Source organism: Lynx canadensis, chromosome D1 (assembly GCF_007474595.2).
Source record: "Lynx canadensis isolate LIC74 chromosome D1, mLynCan4.pri.v2, whole genome shotgun sequence".
Classification (NCBI taxonomy): Eukaryota; Metazoa; Chordata; class Mammalia; order Carnivora; family Felidae; genus Lynx; species Lynx canadensis.
This window is the reverse complement of record NC_044312.2, coordinates 8,413,120-8,431,291: the sequence shown is the minus strand read 5'-3', so window position 1 is coordinate 8,431,291 and position 18,172 is coordinate 8,413,120. Positions and strand designations below refer to the sequence as shown.

Below are 18,172 nucleotides of genomic sequence, written 5' to 3'. Positions count from 1 at the left end.
AGTCGGATGCTTAACCCACCGAGCCACCCAGGTGCCCCTATAATTGAGAATCTTTCTTATATTTATGCGCCTTTCACGTTTCCTCTTCCTTGAAGTGAATTTTTTTTTTTTGCTTGTTTTCTATTAGCTTCTTTATCTCGATGTAATTGCTTCACAGAATTTCTTTGTATTTTGGCCCTTAATCTTTTGATACTTAACTGTTTTACAGTTATCTCCTTCCAAATTTTACCTCATCTTTTCACATTTTTATGAGTTTTTGATGGATACGAATTTAAATTTTATTGTAGCTTAATTTATAAATCTTCCTCCTTGTGATCTGTGGCAATTTTTGTGCACGCGTCTTGTTTAAGAAATTCTTCTTTTCCTTGAGGTCATGAAGGTATTCCCCTATATCGTCTCTAAAAGTTTTGAGTTTTTAAATTTTCTTCTAAGCATTTGGTTATTTTTACACTTGAGTCTTTAATCCAGCTAGAAGTAACTTTGGGTATGGGATGAAGTATGGATCCATTTTTTTTTTCTATCCGGATGACCGGTATGTTAATACTCCATCCCTCTCCCATTGAGGCATTGCCACTTCTTACCTGTATTAAGGATTCACATGTACAGTCTCTGTTCTCTTCCATTGGTCAGTCTGTCTATCCCTGTGTCAATAGCATTCTGTTTTAATTATAGTCTTAGTTTTATAATGAGTCTTAATTTCTGACAGAGCTTTCTTTCTTTTTTCTCCACCTTGCTTTAATAATAAACTCCTGACTAGGTTTGGTCCTTTGTTTTTGGGGTTTTTTTTTTTGGCCTTTTCTACATAATTTTACATAAATTTTACATAAATTCTACATAAATTTTATTATTATTTTTTTAAGTAATCTCTACCCCCAACATGAGCTTGAATTGAGAACCCTGAGATCAAGAGTCACATATTCAACCGAACCAGCCAGATATCCTTTCTACTACATAAATATTAGAATTCATTTAAATTGGGGGCATCTAGGTGGCTCCGTTGTTAAGCATCCGACTTTGGCTCATGTCATGATCTCACAGTTCATGAGTTCAAGCCCTGCACTGGGCTCTGTGCTGTCAGCTCAGAGCCTGGAGCCTGCTTCTGATTCTGTGTCTCCCTCTCTCTCTGCCCCTCCCCATCTCACATTATTTCTCTCTCTCTCTCAAATAACATAAACATTAGAAAAATTAAAAAATGTCATTTAAATTGTATGGGAGGGGCAGGGGCTCAGTCTGTTGAGCATCTGACTCTGATTTCCACTCAGGTCATGATCCTAGGGTCATGGGATCGATCCATGGTCAGCGTGAAGCCTGCTTAAGATTCTCTCTCTGTCCCGCCATCTGCTTTCTCCTCTGCTTGCACTTTGTCTCTCTCTTAAATAAGGAAATAAATGAGGATAAAAGCGTTTGTTTGGAAATGTATTAATAATAATTAATTAGATTAATTTGGGAAGAAATTACATCTGTACAATATTTAGCATCCCTAGTCATGAATATATTTCTCCATTTATTGGTATCATCCTTAATGCCTTCCACCAAAATTTAAATTTTTGCTTTAAGGTCCTGTGTATCTTTTGCTGGATTTATTACTAAGCAACTTAATTTTCACTAACTTTTAAAAGTTACATTTTAAAACTCTTTGTGGCTGGTATATAGAAATGAAATTGATTTTTGTTTGCTGACCCTATGTGCAGGGACCTTGCTTATTCTTGTTGTTTCTAATAATCTGTGAAATCTTTTAGGCTTTCTACATACTCACCTGCAAATAATGGCAGTTCTCAATCTGTCTTCTCAATCTGTATAACATTTACTTTTCTTACGTTACTGTGTTGACTTAACTGAAAATTTCAGTACCATGTTGGACATCACTGGAATTTCTGATTTAAGAGGAATGCTTCCAACAGCTCTAACATTTGCCACTACGTGTTGGCCCTAGGTTTTGGTTCATGCCCTTTATTGAGTTAATGAAACTTCCTTTTATATACATACGTCTATTTTGCTAGATTTTCTTTTTTAATAAAGATAAGGCTTAGAATTTATCAAATGCAAATGTATATGGCGATAATACGTTCGTGTACTTTTTTTTTTTTTTAACGTACTGAATTAGGTAGATTTTCTACTGTAAAACCAAGTTTGCCGTCCTGAGGTAACTTGATCTGATCTATGTCCTAACCCATGACTTGGCGCTCCACAAATCCTGAACTCCCTGTACTGTGGATACCTGCCCCTCTATAGTAGACCCACCCGCTTCAAGGGTTGGGTGTTCAACCAAGTTATTTTAATGTCATGGCGCCACCTGGTGGCAAATTTAGAAATTTCTGACTTGATCTCTTTTAATTTTTTAATTTTATTAAAGCAATTCTTTAAATGTTTATTCTTGAGAGAGAGAGAGAGAGAGAGAGAGAGAGAGAGAGCGAGCGAGCGAGAGAGAGCGCTTATGAGCGGGGGAGGGGCAGGGAGAGAGGAAGACGCAGAATCCAAAACAGGCTCCAGGCTCTGAGCTGTCAGCACAGAGCCCCACGCGGGGCTCACACTAACAAACCAGCAGATCATGACCTGACCTGAAGTCAGATGCTTAACCGACTGAGACACCCAGGTGCCCCTCTTTTGTTACTTTTTAGGGAAATGTATGGGTGGTTTCTTCTGTTATCACTGACACCTGTCATTTAATCTAATTCTGTTTCTTCCTTGTACCTTACATTTATCCCATTTACTCCCCTGTCATTCTTTCACTTCCAAATTTCCTCAATATACTCATGCAAATCATTCTTTTTTTCCTTCCTTTGTTTTCTTCTTTTCCTTCCTTCCAGTCTCTCCTTTCGTTCTTTTATGAGTATAAATCTACCTCCGTTGTGGTTAACCATGGTAAAAGTAGTGCTGGGAACTAAGGGGAAAAATACAGGACGTATCTTTTAATGAAATCTGAGACAATCAAGTACCAGCCCCGCTAACCTTCAGAGTCCTTGAAAACACTTCAAGTTCCCTTTGAAATGTTCCCAGGTTCCAGGTACTCCTTAATCACCTAATTAATCCTGCCCAGTTTAACCTCAAGCTCAAGTATTACAGAAAAAATTTTAAGACTTTTAATAAGTTTCATGGTTTCTGTGTTCCTTTATTACTAGCTTTGACAAATAAGGGATGTCTATTGTATTTGACTACAAAGCCTCAGTTTTTCATTGTGGCTTAAACTCCCTGGAAACAACTACCACTGATATCGTGCTGTCCATGGGAAAGAGCTCACCACAGATGCCCTTCCGGTACATGACTGATGTATAAGATAGAGATTGCCAGTAACTACACTTCTACCTGCTTGAACCACAGCATAGAACATACTGTGAGCAGTGTTCTCCCCAGTCCGAGAACTCGGGGCGTGGATAAGCTGGGCTGGTTTCGTGATGTCTCTGTAGAATTTACTGTGACTTCATTTTTGGTGTCTCTAAGGGCTATCCCTGAGAATGGAAGGTGAGTCAGCTGCAGGAGACAGACCAGAGGAAGTAGGGCTGGAACCGATCTCTTTAACCTCTGCAGTGCCAACATGGACACAGAAGAGGTTTTTATTTCTCGTTTGTCTTAATCCACCCCGGTTTTCTGGCAGGCAGGCACAGTCTGTTGAGAATTTGCTTCTTCAAAGACATATTGATTTCAAAGGAGGTCTGTGAGTCTGCTTCGTGGCCAGAGGACACTTTAATAGTGCCTAGATTAATCACTAGAGAACCTCAAATCAAATATAAAATCTGATCAGTGTTATTTTAACACTTTGGGATCCATTATTCTCGTGAAACCGATTTATTTGTGTGGAGTTGCTACAACCATTAGAATTCTAGCATCCATGTGAAAGGGAGATGTCACCTGATTCTTATTTCCACATTGTAATAGTGGAGATTCAAGACTGGATTGGAAAAAAAAAAAAGTTAAAAATTAGGAAGAAGATTGCTTTGGCACTTTGGTTGCCCAGGAGGCCCTGCCCAATCCGGGGTGACAAGGGTGCTTTTGTCATTCTGTACTATTTGACTTCCTTCTGGGTTCTTTTGCTAAGTGCTTCCTAACCCCTGATGTCTCTTTTGAAAGGTGGGGACCCAAACTGTATGCACTGTTCCAGATGCGTTCTTGTCAAAGCAGTATAAAGCAGATGTAACAGGAAGAAGGCTCCCTCCCTCGCTAGGTAAGTACAAATGGCGGCCATGGCCAGGGCCAGCCCACCTTTCCATGACACCTGCCATGCCCGCCCCTTGGCTGGACCCCATAAGACCCAAATCTGTTCACCCACAGCCTGGAACCATTAATCTAGTGGAGTGAATCCCCAAAGGAGGTCACCATTACACCATCTAGTTCCACGCCCTGAAGGTTCTTTCTCCCTTGTTTGCATCTCTTGGGCTCTTTGCCAGTCAAGCACATCTTCCTCCAATTTAACAGTTTTGACGTTGGATAAGATGAGACTTTGTCCGTAACCTATGTGCGCTGATGGAACAGGCTGCTTTAGACTGTTCTCTTTTGTGATGTGGAGTGAGTATTGCAGCGCAAGCTCACGCAGATGATGCCGTGTGCTGCTGGGAATTCAGAAATACTGAAAAATGAAGGGCTGTCCATACATAATGAATAGAAGAGATCCAGAATCGGTTCATCAGCCAGGTTCGTGTTCTGCAATGATCTCAATTTGGAAACATTTAAAAGTCCTTGACCAACACGGTTACCTTGAGACAGGTTGTTTTAAAATTCTTTAATTTCTTTGGCGGAGACTGTTAAGACCCTTCCCATTTCTTTTTTTTTTTTTCTTAATTTTTTTTTAACATTTATTTATTTTTGAGAGTGAGAGAGACAGAGCACGAGCGGGGGAGGAGCAGAGAGAGAGGGAGACACAGAATCCGAAGCAGGCTCCAGGCTCCGGGCTGTCAGCACAGAGCCCGACGCGGGGCTCGAACTCACAAACCGCGAGATCATGACCTGGGCCGAAGTCGGACACTCAACCGACTGAGCCACCCAGGCGCCCCTAGATTTTTTTTTAAATGAGATTTAAAAAATGGTCATATAAGTTCGACCCAGGTCCAGAATTTTTACAAATGATGTGCTTCCTTGGCCTAGGATTTTGGATTGCTTCAAAATGAGTTTAAGGTCGTCCAAGAAGCTCGGACGTTCTGTGACATCACCCAAATGTTTCCAGTGTTTCAACGTCCACTTGAAAGGCTTGTGGCACATGCATCATTGTTTTGAAAGTGGTGTAGGTGCTTGTAAATTCATAGAGTCCCAGTTAGTCCTATTCCTGATTCCTGGGATTTGAGCTAAAATCCCAACTTCGCACATGCTCTTACGTCCTAGCGGAAGCCACAGACAGTTCTCTTCCTGGCTACTCCTCTTTAAACCGTTGCCTCCAGTGCAGGGACTTACGTAAGTCTTTCCATCTTGTTTGCCGATGGGCAAAAGCCCCCCAAGTTAAGATGTACCTGATGATTTGCGACTGTCCCCTCACCGGTTGTCATCCGTTAACATTTTTGCTTTTTTTTGAGCAAATCCTTTGAGCGAGTTTAACTGTGTGCTCTTGTCGTCAGAAGCAGGAAGAGAAGGTTTCTGCATGAGTCACCGGGAAAGTCAAGATCAAATGACAGAGTTCTGAATTATCCCGAGATGAATTTATTAAAGGATCAAGGGAGTTGGCAATCGCCACATCCTTCAGCTTGAAATGTCACAGAGTTGGTGGCCTTGGAAAAGTGCCGGGGCCTCTGTGGCTGATGTCGTGGACCCAGGAGAAGGGATAGGGACTCGCGAGTGGTCTTCTGCTCCTTCTGCTGCTGTCCTTAGGGCGTCCCAGCAGAAATCTCACGCGGTCTTTGTTGTGGCCAGCCCGTGGCGTTACGGGGAGGAGGAATCAGAGGTTCACGTACAAGTCACAGTCACAGACAAGTGAGAACTGGCCGGTTTCTTCAGGGACAGAGGCCCCATGGACACAGGTGCCAGGGGGCCAAATTGCCCATCGCTCCCCAAAGCCTCTGGCGGTCTGGGGTGTCCGGACTCCCAGACTTCTTTTTTTTTTAAATTTTTTTTTTTCAATGTTTATTTATTTTTGGGACAGAGAGAGACAGAGCATGAACGGGGGAGGGGCAGAGTGAGAGGGAGACACAGAATCGGAAACAGGCTCCAGGCTCCGAGCCATCAGCCCGGAGCCCGACGCGGGGCTCGAACTCACGGACCGCGAGATCGTGACCTGGCTGAAGTCGGACGCTTAACCGACTGCGCCACCCAGGCGCCCCGGACTCCCAGACTTCTTGCTCTCACCCTCCAGGCCTTGTCCTTTGTCTGAGGGGCTAGGTTGACTGTGGCCTGGGAGGCTGGCTGAGACCCGATCTGAAGACCCTCATGCCGGAGCCTCGAGGGGGAGGTGGCCTGAGGTGTGGAAGGCAGAGCTGGTGCAGGGAATGTGAGCTCACCCCTTGGGCACACCTGCCCCCCCCCACCCCACCCCCAGCCTGCTCCTCTTGCTCTCCCGTGACTCACGTCACGAAGGTGTTCGTACCTGTGACACGAGCGGTCTCAGACCCGCCCCTCGCAGCCCTGGGTCTGAACGTGGCGAGATCCGCTCCGTTAGATTCCCTCTGAGATGGGAACGGTAGCGGGGCTGCGGTCGGAGCCACCTGCCTTCTGGTCGTCCCAGAACAGCCTGTATTCACCGCAAGGCTTCAGGAGCGCTCCACCCCCACCCCCACCCCCCATAATTCAGCAGCACACTCCACCGTGGCTAAGTGTCCCCTATGAAATGTGGGAGGAGGTCCAGGTCCGAGGCCTCACCAGCTCTGCGATGCCAATATGCAGGTGTAGCCCCGTCCTTTCTCTCCTGACTTTCCTGTTCCCTCCCTGTCTTCGTGCAGGTCCCTGGCATCTGACACACGGCGAGCTGTAGGATGAGGACATACCAAGCCGTGCCTGATGTTCTGAATGTGTCTGTCCCCCCCGAACCCTGAACCTCAGCTGGAACCGGATGGACAAGAATTCCCCCCACCAAGGGCTCTTTCGCCGATGGTTCTCTTCACGGCTCAGTTTACTGTTGGTTTTCCCTCGCTCGCTGTTCTGTCTCCCTCCGACCCTCTCCTGGTCGCCTTTCCTAGGGACAGACCTTAAGAAGCTGGGCCGGGACTTGGGAATTTGTGCATTGCGCCCTGGGCCCCAAGCATCCGCCTCGTCCTGTCTTCAAGGCACCGCCCCCTCAAGAGATGCCTGAAGGCATCGGCTTCTGAGAACCCACTTTTTTTTTTTTTCTGCATGTCTAGCTTGTAAGGAGGGATATATGGAGAGCATTTCCTAGAATTTTCCACTTTTTCACAAAACGTATGTGACTTATTTTTGGCTTCGAACTGAGAGCAAACGTCGTGGCATACCGCTCCGTTTACTTGTGCACATCTGTGGAGTCTGGAGAAATCGATGCTACATTCCCTCTCCTGTCTGGGCTGTTTGTATAATTGTATATAAATGTAGCAATAAACATATTCTAACATCAGCCTGGGGGGCCTGATTCTGCATCCTCGCGGTAGGCAGTGTATAAATAGCGGGTTCTCAAGGAATTGCCCTGCTGACCGGCACGACCCGCCTGCCCCGTCCTCGTCCTCCGCGATTTCACAGAGCGTCAGTTTGGAGTTGGCCAGTGTTAGGCGAAAGAAGCCTGAGGAGTGTGGGGGCAGAGCTGGGATGTGACGCGGCATTATTAATTCACCAAGGGGCACTATGTCTGACACTCTGGGGTGGCTCAAATGTCCCAGGGCTGAAGCTCAGAGGATTGGGTGACAGTGTGCCTTCTGAGCCATTTTAACAGTGGCTCTGAAGTCCTCCAAGAACGAAATGTGTTACAATCACCCGGCGGGCACCCGCAGCCACAGTTACCTCTTAAAGATTTCCAGAAAAAAAAAAAAAAAAAGGCAAAATACGCCAACATGATGCTGAATTTTCCACGTGTCCCCGATGTGCTTCAAGGGTAAGGAGTCGAGCCGTTTAAGCAAATGTCCTCCTAACGGGGACAGACCCCTAAGCAAATAACCTTTCGATTTGGCGGGGATCCTGCCGTCGGTCTCATGCCAAGGAGGATTTGTTCCCAAACTGGTCTCATAATTCGCTTGAAACCTTTGGTTATCAGGCATTTTTGCAACTGAAAAGAGAATCACACACTTTGTTGTGGTTTCTCATCAGGTTGCTGTCTCTCAGGCTCCTCCTCGATTGGAAGAGGAAGTTGGCGCACAAGTTTTCCGCCCCCGGGACGTAGTAGATCTGGAAGTCGGGTGTCCCATGCCAGCGTTTGAAAGACGGCTCCGTAAAAAGTGTGTGTTTCTTCTGAGACGGAGAGAAAGAGAGTGCAAGCGAGCGGGGCAGGGGCAGAGACGGAGGGAGGGACAGAGAATCCCAAGCAGGCTCCATGCTGTCAGCCCAGAGCTCCGTGCAGGGCTCCAACTCACCCACCGTGAGATCATGACCTGAGCCGAAATCCAGGATCGGTCACCCAACCGACGGAGCCACCCAGGCGCCCCTCAAGACTGCTTTTTACGTATTAGAGCAGCGTAGACTGGAGGCCCCGAGGAAATCACGTGGTCGAGCCCTTCGAGCCACTGATTCATAACCAGGAAGGTGCCGGGTCTGTGAATTCACCTTCTGGCAACCTTCACCTCAAACTCCCCGCGGTACTCCCACACAGACATTTTCCACCCACGGGCTAGCCATGGCTGGTGATATGGGGGGACCTTATCTAAACAGATAGGTGACAAATTATCATTTGCTTCTGGCGACGGTGTCATAACAGATAAGCCCAATTATAGACACGGCCGCGTAAGCTTGTTTATGGAGCTGTGGAGGATGGAGAAGTGGTCTTCACCTGTGGTCTTAAACCTGGGCACCGGTCCGTCTCTGCCTCCGACTGGGAGTCAGGGCCCGGATGTTTCTCCCCCGCTCTGTGCCTCTGATGGGCCTGCTGGGAGATGAGGTGTTGGGACGGAATGATTTCCGGGATCCTTTCTGTTCTTTGAGTCTCTCCTCCTCTGGCCAAGGGAAGGGAGTAGCCAACCTTCAGTGCAGCCACGAAAGGTCACGAGAGGGCAAAAATGGGCAACGGAGAGGCAGGAGAGTTAGGAAGGTGGCTTACATCCAGAGAGGGACAACTGCATTAAGGCAACGGCGAGTCAAAGCACCGCCTCTCCAACGGGGAGGAAAGAGGGACTCAGCTCTCACTTTCCACGTGCCATCGGCTGGGTCCCTTCTCGAGCTGTCTTTTTTTTTTTTATTTTTTTTTAACGTTTTATTTATTTTTGAGACAGGGAGAGACAGAGCATGAACAGGGGAGGGTCAGAGAGAGGGAGACACAGAATCTGAAACAGGCTCCAGGCTCTGAGCTGTCAGCCCAGAGCCCGACACGGGGCTCGAACTCACGGACCGAGAGATCGTGACCTGAGCCGAAGTTGGCCGCTTAACCGACTGAGCCACCCAGGCGCCCCTCGAGCTGTCTTTTGCAGAGGACAGAAAGGCTAAACTGACCCTGAATTGGGACAGACGAGTGAGAAGCTGAAGCCTCAGACCAAGAAGCCACCCCACCAGAAGTGCTCCCCTTGACCTTGGAAAGCGACTTCAGTCCCCATCAGGCAAAACGACAGGGGCGTAGCAACCAAAAGAGAGAAAAGCTGGGGAGTGGGGTGGCTCAGTGGGTTAAGCGTCTGTCTTCAGCTCAGGTCATGATCTCGGGGTTCGTAGTCTGTGGGTTAGAGCCCCACGTGGGGCTCTGTGCTGACAGCTTGGAGCCTGGAGCCAGCCTCGGATCTCTGTCTCTCTCTGCCCCTCCCCTGCTTGCACTGTCTGTCTCTGTGTCTCTCAAAAATAAACAGTAAAAAAAAAAAAAAAAAATTCAAAAGGGAAAAAGCTGGTCACTTCCGGTCACTAATCACCCACAGCAGCACGTGTGAAGGAACACACGGGTGGGGGCGCCTCCCTCCTCCAGCTTCCAGGAGACGCTCTTCGCACCACACCCCTGCCCCTGCCCCACCCGCCCCCTTTCTGAGCAGGTGGGAGCGGTTGCCGGGCTGGTGAGTGTGCAGAGGGGGCGGTGCCCAGGGCTCGCCTCGCCTTGGCCCGTGGGGACCGCCCGTGGGGACCTGGCTGTCTGCTGGAGGCACCGGGTGCGGCCCGCTCCTCCTCCCGCTAGAGGCAGGTGGGCCCCCACACGTGCGCGTTGTCACCCGAACAGCCATTGGAGTCACCTGGAGGGTTTGTTAAAACACCCGCTCGGCTCCGCTCCCAGGGTTTCTGATTCAGGGCGAGGCGTGCGGCTGGAGCGTTTGTGTCTCTAGAAAATTCCCAGCTGAGGCTGCCCGTGGCTGCTGGGCTGGGGACCGTGTCTCCGGACGCGGGGAGAAGGAGACCCGTTGACTGGCCCCCACATTCTCCCCAACTGCATGTTCACGTTGGCAAGGCCGGCTGAGTCAGCGGCGCGTCCTCGGCTAGGCCGAGGCCAGCGAAGCTTCTCTGGTCCGGGTGAGCAGCTGCAGACACCCACCGCCTCCTGGAGCCGCGGCCTTGGGGAGCGACAGACCCTTACGAATTAGACTCACTTCTGTTCCACGCGGAACACGAGTCGGATCAATGCCGGCCCCAAATCGGCCCCGAAACGCCGGGTCCGAAACAGAATCGGAGACACCTGCGCGCTTGGCTGCCCTCGACGCAACCTCGTTAGGGCACCCGCGCACACGGACGGGGGACTGGGCCCCTGGGCGAGGCGGGGGCTGGTTTCAGAAAACCCCGCGGCCTGACACGAGGTACCGGCACTGGCGTGTTCGTGGACAGTGTGAGGCACCTTCACACCCTGGACCCACCAGGGGAAGGAACGCCAGCCCAGAAGCAGAACGCGTGTCCCCACGGTCTCCCGGTTTTTCTCAGCTCCTAGACCCTCCTGCAGGTGAGTGCTGCCCCCAGTCCTCACGGGGGAGGATTCTGAAAAATCGCTTTCCCCCAACCTGTCCCGTTGCCTTGCGGGGCGGCTGGCCTCCCTCTGTGCCCTGCGGGTGCCTGCTCGCCCACACAGTACGGCCCTTCCAGCACAGCCAGCCTCCTGGTCGGCCGCCAGCAGCCAGACTTCCCTCCTTCCTTCAGGCCCCCCACCCCACCCCGTCAGAAGGGTTTTCCCTTCTCCCTTCTGCCCATTTCTGTGAGTCAGAGCGGCGAGGCCCTGGCATGGACCCCGACCACACCTCAGGGGCTCACCCCTTGCTCTGCGGGCGTTTGGGCTGTTCTGTTCCTCACAGTTCCGGGGGGGACCTGCTGTCCCTGTGCCACACAGAACGTGTGGTTTCTCAGGTGCCGTCACAGGGGGACAGAGACTGGAAAAGCCAGCACGGGCTTTGCACCACCTCGGGGACCAGGAATGACACTCTTGTCCTGTCTCACTGGTCAGAACTAGTGACTTTCCTTCTCTTTCTTTCATGTTTGTTCATTTTTCAGAGACACAAATTGAGGGAGCGGGGGAGGGGCCGAGAGAGAGGGGGACCCAGAACCAAAAGCGGGCTCCAGGCTCCGAGCTGTCAGCACGGAGCCCGATGCGGGGCTCGAACCCACGAACCGTGAGATCGTGACCTGAGCCGCAGTCACCGGCTTCATTCACTGAGCCACCCAGGGGCCCAGGCACGCCTCATTCTTAGGACCAGACTGTGTCCCCCTGTGCCCTGGGGCACTCCCGGGCTCCCTTTCCTCGGCCTTCTCCTCCAGCGTTTATACTCGGTACAGCACTGCTTCTCCACCAGGGGGATTCTGACCCCCCGCCGCTGCCGCCCCAGGGACTTTGACATGGTGGGGGCACATCTTCCAGTCTTAGGACCTGGGGTCTGTCGGGCACTGGTGTCTCGTGGGCAGGAAGCAGATGCCAGCAAGCATCCTGCAGGGCGCGGGGCACCGGGCGTCCCGTCCCCCCTCCCCCCGCCGTGTCCGTGGTGGCGGGACTGGGAACCCCACTGCCCACGGCGCCCCTCGTGCGCAGGGGTTGCGCCACTGCCCCCCACGCCGCGTCTGCGTGGGGAGACGGCACCGAGCACCGTGGCCGCAGCCGGCCTAAGGCCTAAGCCCTGGCCCTCGAGGGGGCCCGGCGACCTGCAGGAGCGGACGGGCCGTGGGGGCGGCGGCCAGGAAGGAGGGGGGCCTGAGCGGCGAGCGCCGGCGCCCCGGCAGCCGCGGGGGAGTGGGGTTCTCGGGGTTCTTCCCCCGGCAGCTCCTCGCCCGCCCACGGGCGCGCCGGCCCCCCGCGCCTCGCGTGCTTCTGCGGTGCCGTTGGTTCCGGGGCGGTGGCGAGACCGAAGGAAGGGCCGCCAACCTCAGCGGCTGTGAGCCCCTCCTCGCCCCTGGCCTCGCGGCAGGCTGGGCCTCTGGGGCCTGAAACGAGCTCCGCGCGAGGGCCGACTCGATCGCTTTGCGCTGGGTGGCTTCGGGCACCTTGGTTAACCTCCCCGGACGGAAATTTCTAGGAGGGGCAGAGAGTGCAGGGGCCGCGCTAAGACGGAGCGCTTGGACCCACATGTGAAGAGCTGACTCTAGGGTGTGTGCTGAGCCCGAGGTGACTAAAAATCTCCGGGAGCAAGAGCCGCCTCTTTCTCTAGGCCGCGGCTGCTGTGGACCGCCCTGCTGAGCGCCACCTGAGTGTGTGGTCACCCGGCCCGGGACGTCTGCCTTTCCCTGCCCTCCCTACCCCGTCGGGATCCTGACTGTGCCCGTTGTCATCTCTGGGGACACCTCCTCATTCGTACATCAGAACACGAGGGCCCCATGCTAGCCAAGGCCTGAGGCTCTTTGGCCCAGTCCCCTCTGGGCCGTGCGCTCTTGTTCCCCGAGGATGAGGTGGTGGGGGCTCCAGGAGCGCGTGGCTTTTGAGGAGAGTTAGGACCCAGCCCCCCAGTGTGTGCAGGTGTGTGTAGCCGGGACCTCGGCCACCTCTAGACACGTTTTAAGGTGACGCCTGGAATGTGGCAACAGAGGGGCTTGTTGGTTCGTCATGTATCCACTGAGCATCAAATAGATGAAGCCGCTGCCTCCGCGGAGTCTCTATTCCAGGACAGGGAGACGGGCAATAAACAAGGCACATGTTAAGTCAGACGGTGATAATTGCTCTGGAGAATCGGGTCGCCCGGGGACTACTGGTAACACAATTGCTGGGACACTTATTACTGAAGTGGAGCTCACCTCCCAGGTTGTACGTGCTTCTGGGGTGCAATGCAGTGACTCCACAGTCCTAGACATGATGCGGGGTAGTTACCATCTGTCAGTATGAAATGTTACAATGTGCCGAAGATGTTCCCTAGGGTGCTTTGCATGGCGCGCTTACTTTTACAGCTGAAAGTATGAACCTCTTCATCCCCCTCGCCTATTTGGTTAATCCCATCGTAACACCCCTGGCCTAGCAACTATGGTTTGTTTTCTGTGTTGAGAAGTCGATTTGCGTTGGTTTGTTTCGTTGTTTAGATTCCACACATACGTGTCCTCTTCTGGCATTTGTCTATTTCTGGGTGACCAATTCCGCTTAGCCTAATACCCTCTGGGTCCATGTATGTTGTGGAAAAAGGCAAGAACATAACCTTCTTCGTGGCTGAGTACTATTCCACGATCCATCTATCACTGCTTTTTAACTATTTATCAGTGATCACAGACTGCTTCCGTAACTGTGAAATGTAAATAATGATACAGTTAACATAGAATGATACATATATAATTGTGAATTTGTATTTTTATGTTTGGTAAATACACATTAGTAAAGTTACTGCATGATGTAGGATTTCAGTGTTTAATTCTTTGAGGAATCTCCATGCTATTTTCCCTGGTGACTCCACCAGTTGGTGTTCCCACCCCCAGGGCACTGTGGTTCTGGGCCAACACTCGTTAATTCTTCCACTGTAGACACTAGCCATTCTGACACCTTGTACTTTTCTATTGCATTTCCCTGCTAATGAGTGATGTCGAGCATCTTTTCGTGAGTCTTCTTTGGAAAACTGTGTGCTCAGGCCATCTGCCCGATTTTCCATCAGACGTTTATTCATTGGTTGGTATTAGTCCTTGATAGAAATTTTGGATATTAGGTCCTCATGGGATGTGTCATTGGCAAGCTTCTCCCATTCAGTAGGATGCGTTTTCGTTTGATTGGTGACTTCCTTCACTGTGCGAAAGCTTTCTATCTTGGTGTAGTCCCAATTACTTACTTTTGCTTTAGTGTTTATTTTTATTTTGCCTGAGGCAATATGTCTAGGAAAATGTTGCTGGGCCAGTGTCCAAGAGATCACTGCCTGTGTTTTCTTCTAGGAGTGTTAGGGTTTCAGGTCCGACATTTAGGTCTTCAATCCATAGTAGGCTTATTTCTGTGCATGATGTGAGAGAGCGGTCCTATTTCCTTTCTTTGCACATAACTCTCCAGTTTTCCAAGCACCATTTATTGAAGAGCCTCTTTCCCCATTGTATGTTCTTGCCCCCTTTATCATAGGGTAATTGACCCTGAGTGTGGGTTTATTTTGGGGCTCTGGTTTCTGTTCCCTTGATGTACGTGTCCCTTTTTGTCCCAGTCACATCCTGTTTTGATTACTGTAGCTTTGCAGCAAACCTTGAAATCTGGGACTGTGACATCTCTAGCTTTGTTCTTCTTTCTCAAGGTTGCATTGGCTCTCTGGGGTCTCTTGTGGTTCCACAGGCATTTTAGGATCACTTGTTCTGTAACAAATATGACTGGTGTTTTAATAGGGATGGCTTGGATCTGTAGGTTGCTTTTGGTAGGAGGGATCTTGGAACAATATTCTTCCATTCCGTAAGCATGGAATATCTTTGCGTTTGTGTCATCGTCAGTGTCCTTCATCTGTGTTTCCTAGATTGTGGAGTGCAGGTCTTGGACCGTCTCGGCTGAGGTGATGCCTAGGTATTTTGTTCTCTTGGTTGCAGTGGACATGAAATTGTTTCATGTGTCTGTCACATGGTGATTGGTGTATAGAAACGCAAGAGATTTCTGTCTGTGACTTTTGCATCCTGCCACGTTCTTGAATGCACATCTTCTAATGGTCCTTTCGGAGGAGTCCTCAGGGTTTTCTAGGCAGAGTATCATGTCGTCTGCCAACAGTGGTGGTTTTGCTTCCTCGTCAACAATTTGGATGCCTCTCTTTCCTTCTCCTCGCGGGACTGCTGTGGCTGGGGCTTGGAATACACCCCGGGTCAAAGTGGTGAAAGCGAAGATTGCCTTCTTGTTCTCTGGTTTTCACCCTCGAGTATGATGTCAGCTGTGTGTTTATCACATGTTCATTTTATGACGCTGAGGTATGTTTGCTCAAAACCCACTTTTTGGAGAGTTTTCACGATCAACTTACATGAGTGTTACCGTTGGTTTTTTGCATCTGTTGAGACATTCACCTGATTTTTATCCTTCATTTTGTTAATGTGGTATATTGTTTAGTTTTTAATATCACCCTTGTGTTTCTCAGAGTAAGTTCAAGTTGTTTGTCTTGAATGATGACTTTAATATGTTTCTGAACATAGTTCGCTGCTATTTTGTGGAGGTTTTTGCATATGTTTATCTGGCTTATTTGCCTATAGTTTCTTTCATTGTAAATGTCTTTGGTGTTGGTCTCCAGGTAATTTTTTTTTAAGAATGTGTTTGGAATCTTTTTTCCCCCCTAATTTTGGGAATAGCTTGATAATAGAAAATAATGCTTCTTGAATCTCTCATTGGAATCACTTTTTAATCCATGTGTCCTGGGCTTTTATTTGTTGAGGTCTTTCATTACCTATTCAATTTCATTATTTTTCTATTCAGATTTTCCTTTTTTTTTTTTTTTTGAGAGAAAGAAAGAGAGCAAGTGAGTAGGGGAGGAGCAGAGAGAGAAGGAGAGAGAGAATCCTAAGCAGGCTCTGAGCTGTCAGCGCGGAGCCCGATGTGGGGCTTGAACTCACAAACTGTGACATCATGACCTGAGCCAAAGTTAAGAGTTGGATGCTTAACCAACTGAGATACCCAAGTGCCCCCCATTTTTTATTTTTTTGAAGATTTTATTTTTGTAATTTGTTTGCTTTTTGTTACTGAATATTTTAGCATACTTTTTTTTTTTTTTAGTTTCTTCTAATGGTTTCTGTGGTGTCATGTATTACTTTTGCTATTTTATTTCTGATTTTATTGATTTTTTTTTTTTTTCCATGAGTCTGGCTTTAGGTTTATCGATCTATTTACCTTTTCAAATAATCAGCTTTGGTTTTATTGATTTTTTTTTTTTCTCAGTCTCTTCCTTCATTTATTTCAACTCTGAGGTTTGTTAGTTTTTCTACTAATGGGATTTCTTTCTTTTTCTAATTCATTTACTTGTAATACTAAAAACAATTTTGTGATTTTTTTTTTTTTGTTCTTGATGTCTACTTGTATCACTTTAATTTCCCTCTTAGAACTGCTTTTGGTGTGACTGCAAAATTTTGGGTCATTGTGTTTTCATTTTCATTTGTTTTCATGTGTTTTTTGATTTCTTGATGAATTTATCATTGTCCTATGGGTTGTTGACTAGGTTGTCATTTGCCCATGATGGTTTTTATTTTTTTTCCTTGTAACTGATTACTAGCTTTCACACTTGAGGTTTGAAAAGATGCATGCTATGATCTCTGTCTTGTTACATTTATTGAGACTTGCTTTATGATCTCACATGTGACCTGTATTGGAGAATGTTCCATGTATACTTGAAAACAATGTGTATTCTGTTGTGTTTTCATGGTTAATTCCATCTTATCTAATGGATCATTCAAAGATCCTGTTTTCTTTTTTAAAAAAATTTTAAATGTTTATTCACTTCTGAGAGAGAGAGAGAGAGAGAGAGAGAGAGAGAGAGAGGGAGAGGGGCGCAGAGTGCAAGCAGGGGAAGGGCAGAAAGGGGGAGACACAGAATCCCAAGCAGGCTCTAGGCTGTGAACTGTTAGCACAGAGCCTGACCAAGGGCTCGAACTCACAAACCAGGAGATCATGACCTGAGCCAAAGTCAGACATTTAACCAATTGAGCCACCCAGATGCCCCTTGTTTGTTCTTTCTTCCTTTTCTTTCTTTCTTTTCTTTCTTTTCTCTTTCTTTTCTTTCTTTTTTCTTTTCTTTTCCTTTTCTTTCTTTTCTTCTTTTCTTTTCCTTTTCTTTCTTTTCTTTCTTTTCTTTTCTTTTCTTTTCTTTTCTTTTCTTTTCTTTTCTTTTCTTTTCTTTCTTTTCTTTTCTTTTCTTTTCTTTTCTTTTCTTTTCTTTTCTTTTCTTTTTCTTTTCTTTTCTTTCTCATTTAGACACAGGCAGACAGAGCATGAGTGGGGACGGGCAGAGAGCTAGGACACAGAATCTGAAGCAGGCTCCAGACTCTGAGCTGTCAGCACAGAGCCCATGTGGGGCTCGAACCCATGAATGGGGAGGTCATGACCTGAGCCGAAGTCAGATGCCCCTACTGTTTTCTTCTTAAAATTTAAATATTTTATTTAATTCAGTGGCCCAAATATTATTTCATTGTATAATCAAGACAAATGTATCAATTAAAAATATTTCCCACGTTCTATTTGAGTCTATTTCTGAACTTTCAAACCCTATTCCGTTAACCTGTCTGTGGACCCTGTCAAAAGTACCACACTCGTGATACTGTAGATTTATATAGTATCTCCTGAGGTCGGGTAGTGATAATTCTTGCACTACTGGTGGACATTTTAATTTCTGCAACCAGAAAACTTTATTAGAGAAGATTAATTAGACCTATCCAAATATGCCCTGTGCCAATGTCTCAAGTTCACTTTATTTTTTATTTTCTATCTCTAGTTTCATCTAGTGGAATCGTCCAGAATAGCTCATTACAAGTTCTGTCATGAAGCTATAGGACACCATTTACATATTTCAGTAATGAAATTCAAAACATAAGTTGATAACGAATTGCAACAATGATGATAGGCACCAAATTTTAAAACCAATTACTTCTAATTATCAAACGTCTCTCACCAACCATGAGATCATGATCTGAGCTGAAATCAAGAGTCAGATGCTTAACCACTTGAGCCATCCAGGCACCCCCTAACTTTTTGAGGAAACTCCATACTGTTTTCCAAAATTGCTGTATCAGTTTGCGTTCCCACCAACAGCGCAAGAGGGTTCCTTTTTCCCCACATCCTGCCAACGCTTGTTTCTTGTGATTTGATTTTAGTTGTTCTTCTGGT

General features: G+C 48.0%; 1 protein-coding gene across 1 annotated transcript in view; it reads left to right on the top strand.

Annotated features, from left to right (window-relative positions):
• The window catches only part of RDX (radixin), a 95,648-nt gene extending 88,207 nt beyond the window's left edge, over positions 1–7,441 (top strand). Inside the window, exons 14-15 of the mRNA XM_030330785.1 lie at positions 4,066–4,159; positions 6,855–7,441. Coding sequence (XP_030186645.1) covers positions 4,066–4,132 — 67 coding nt within the window. The 3' untranslated portion in view covers positions 4,133–4,159; positions 6,855–7,441. The remainder of the gene's footprint in view (positions 1–4,065; positions 4,160–6,854) is intronic.
• The last annotated feature ends 10,731 nt before the right edge of the window (positions 7,442–18,172 follow it).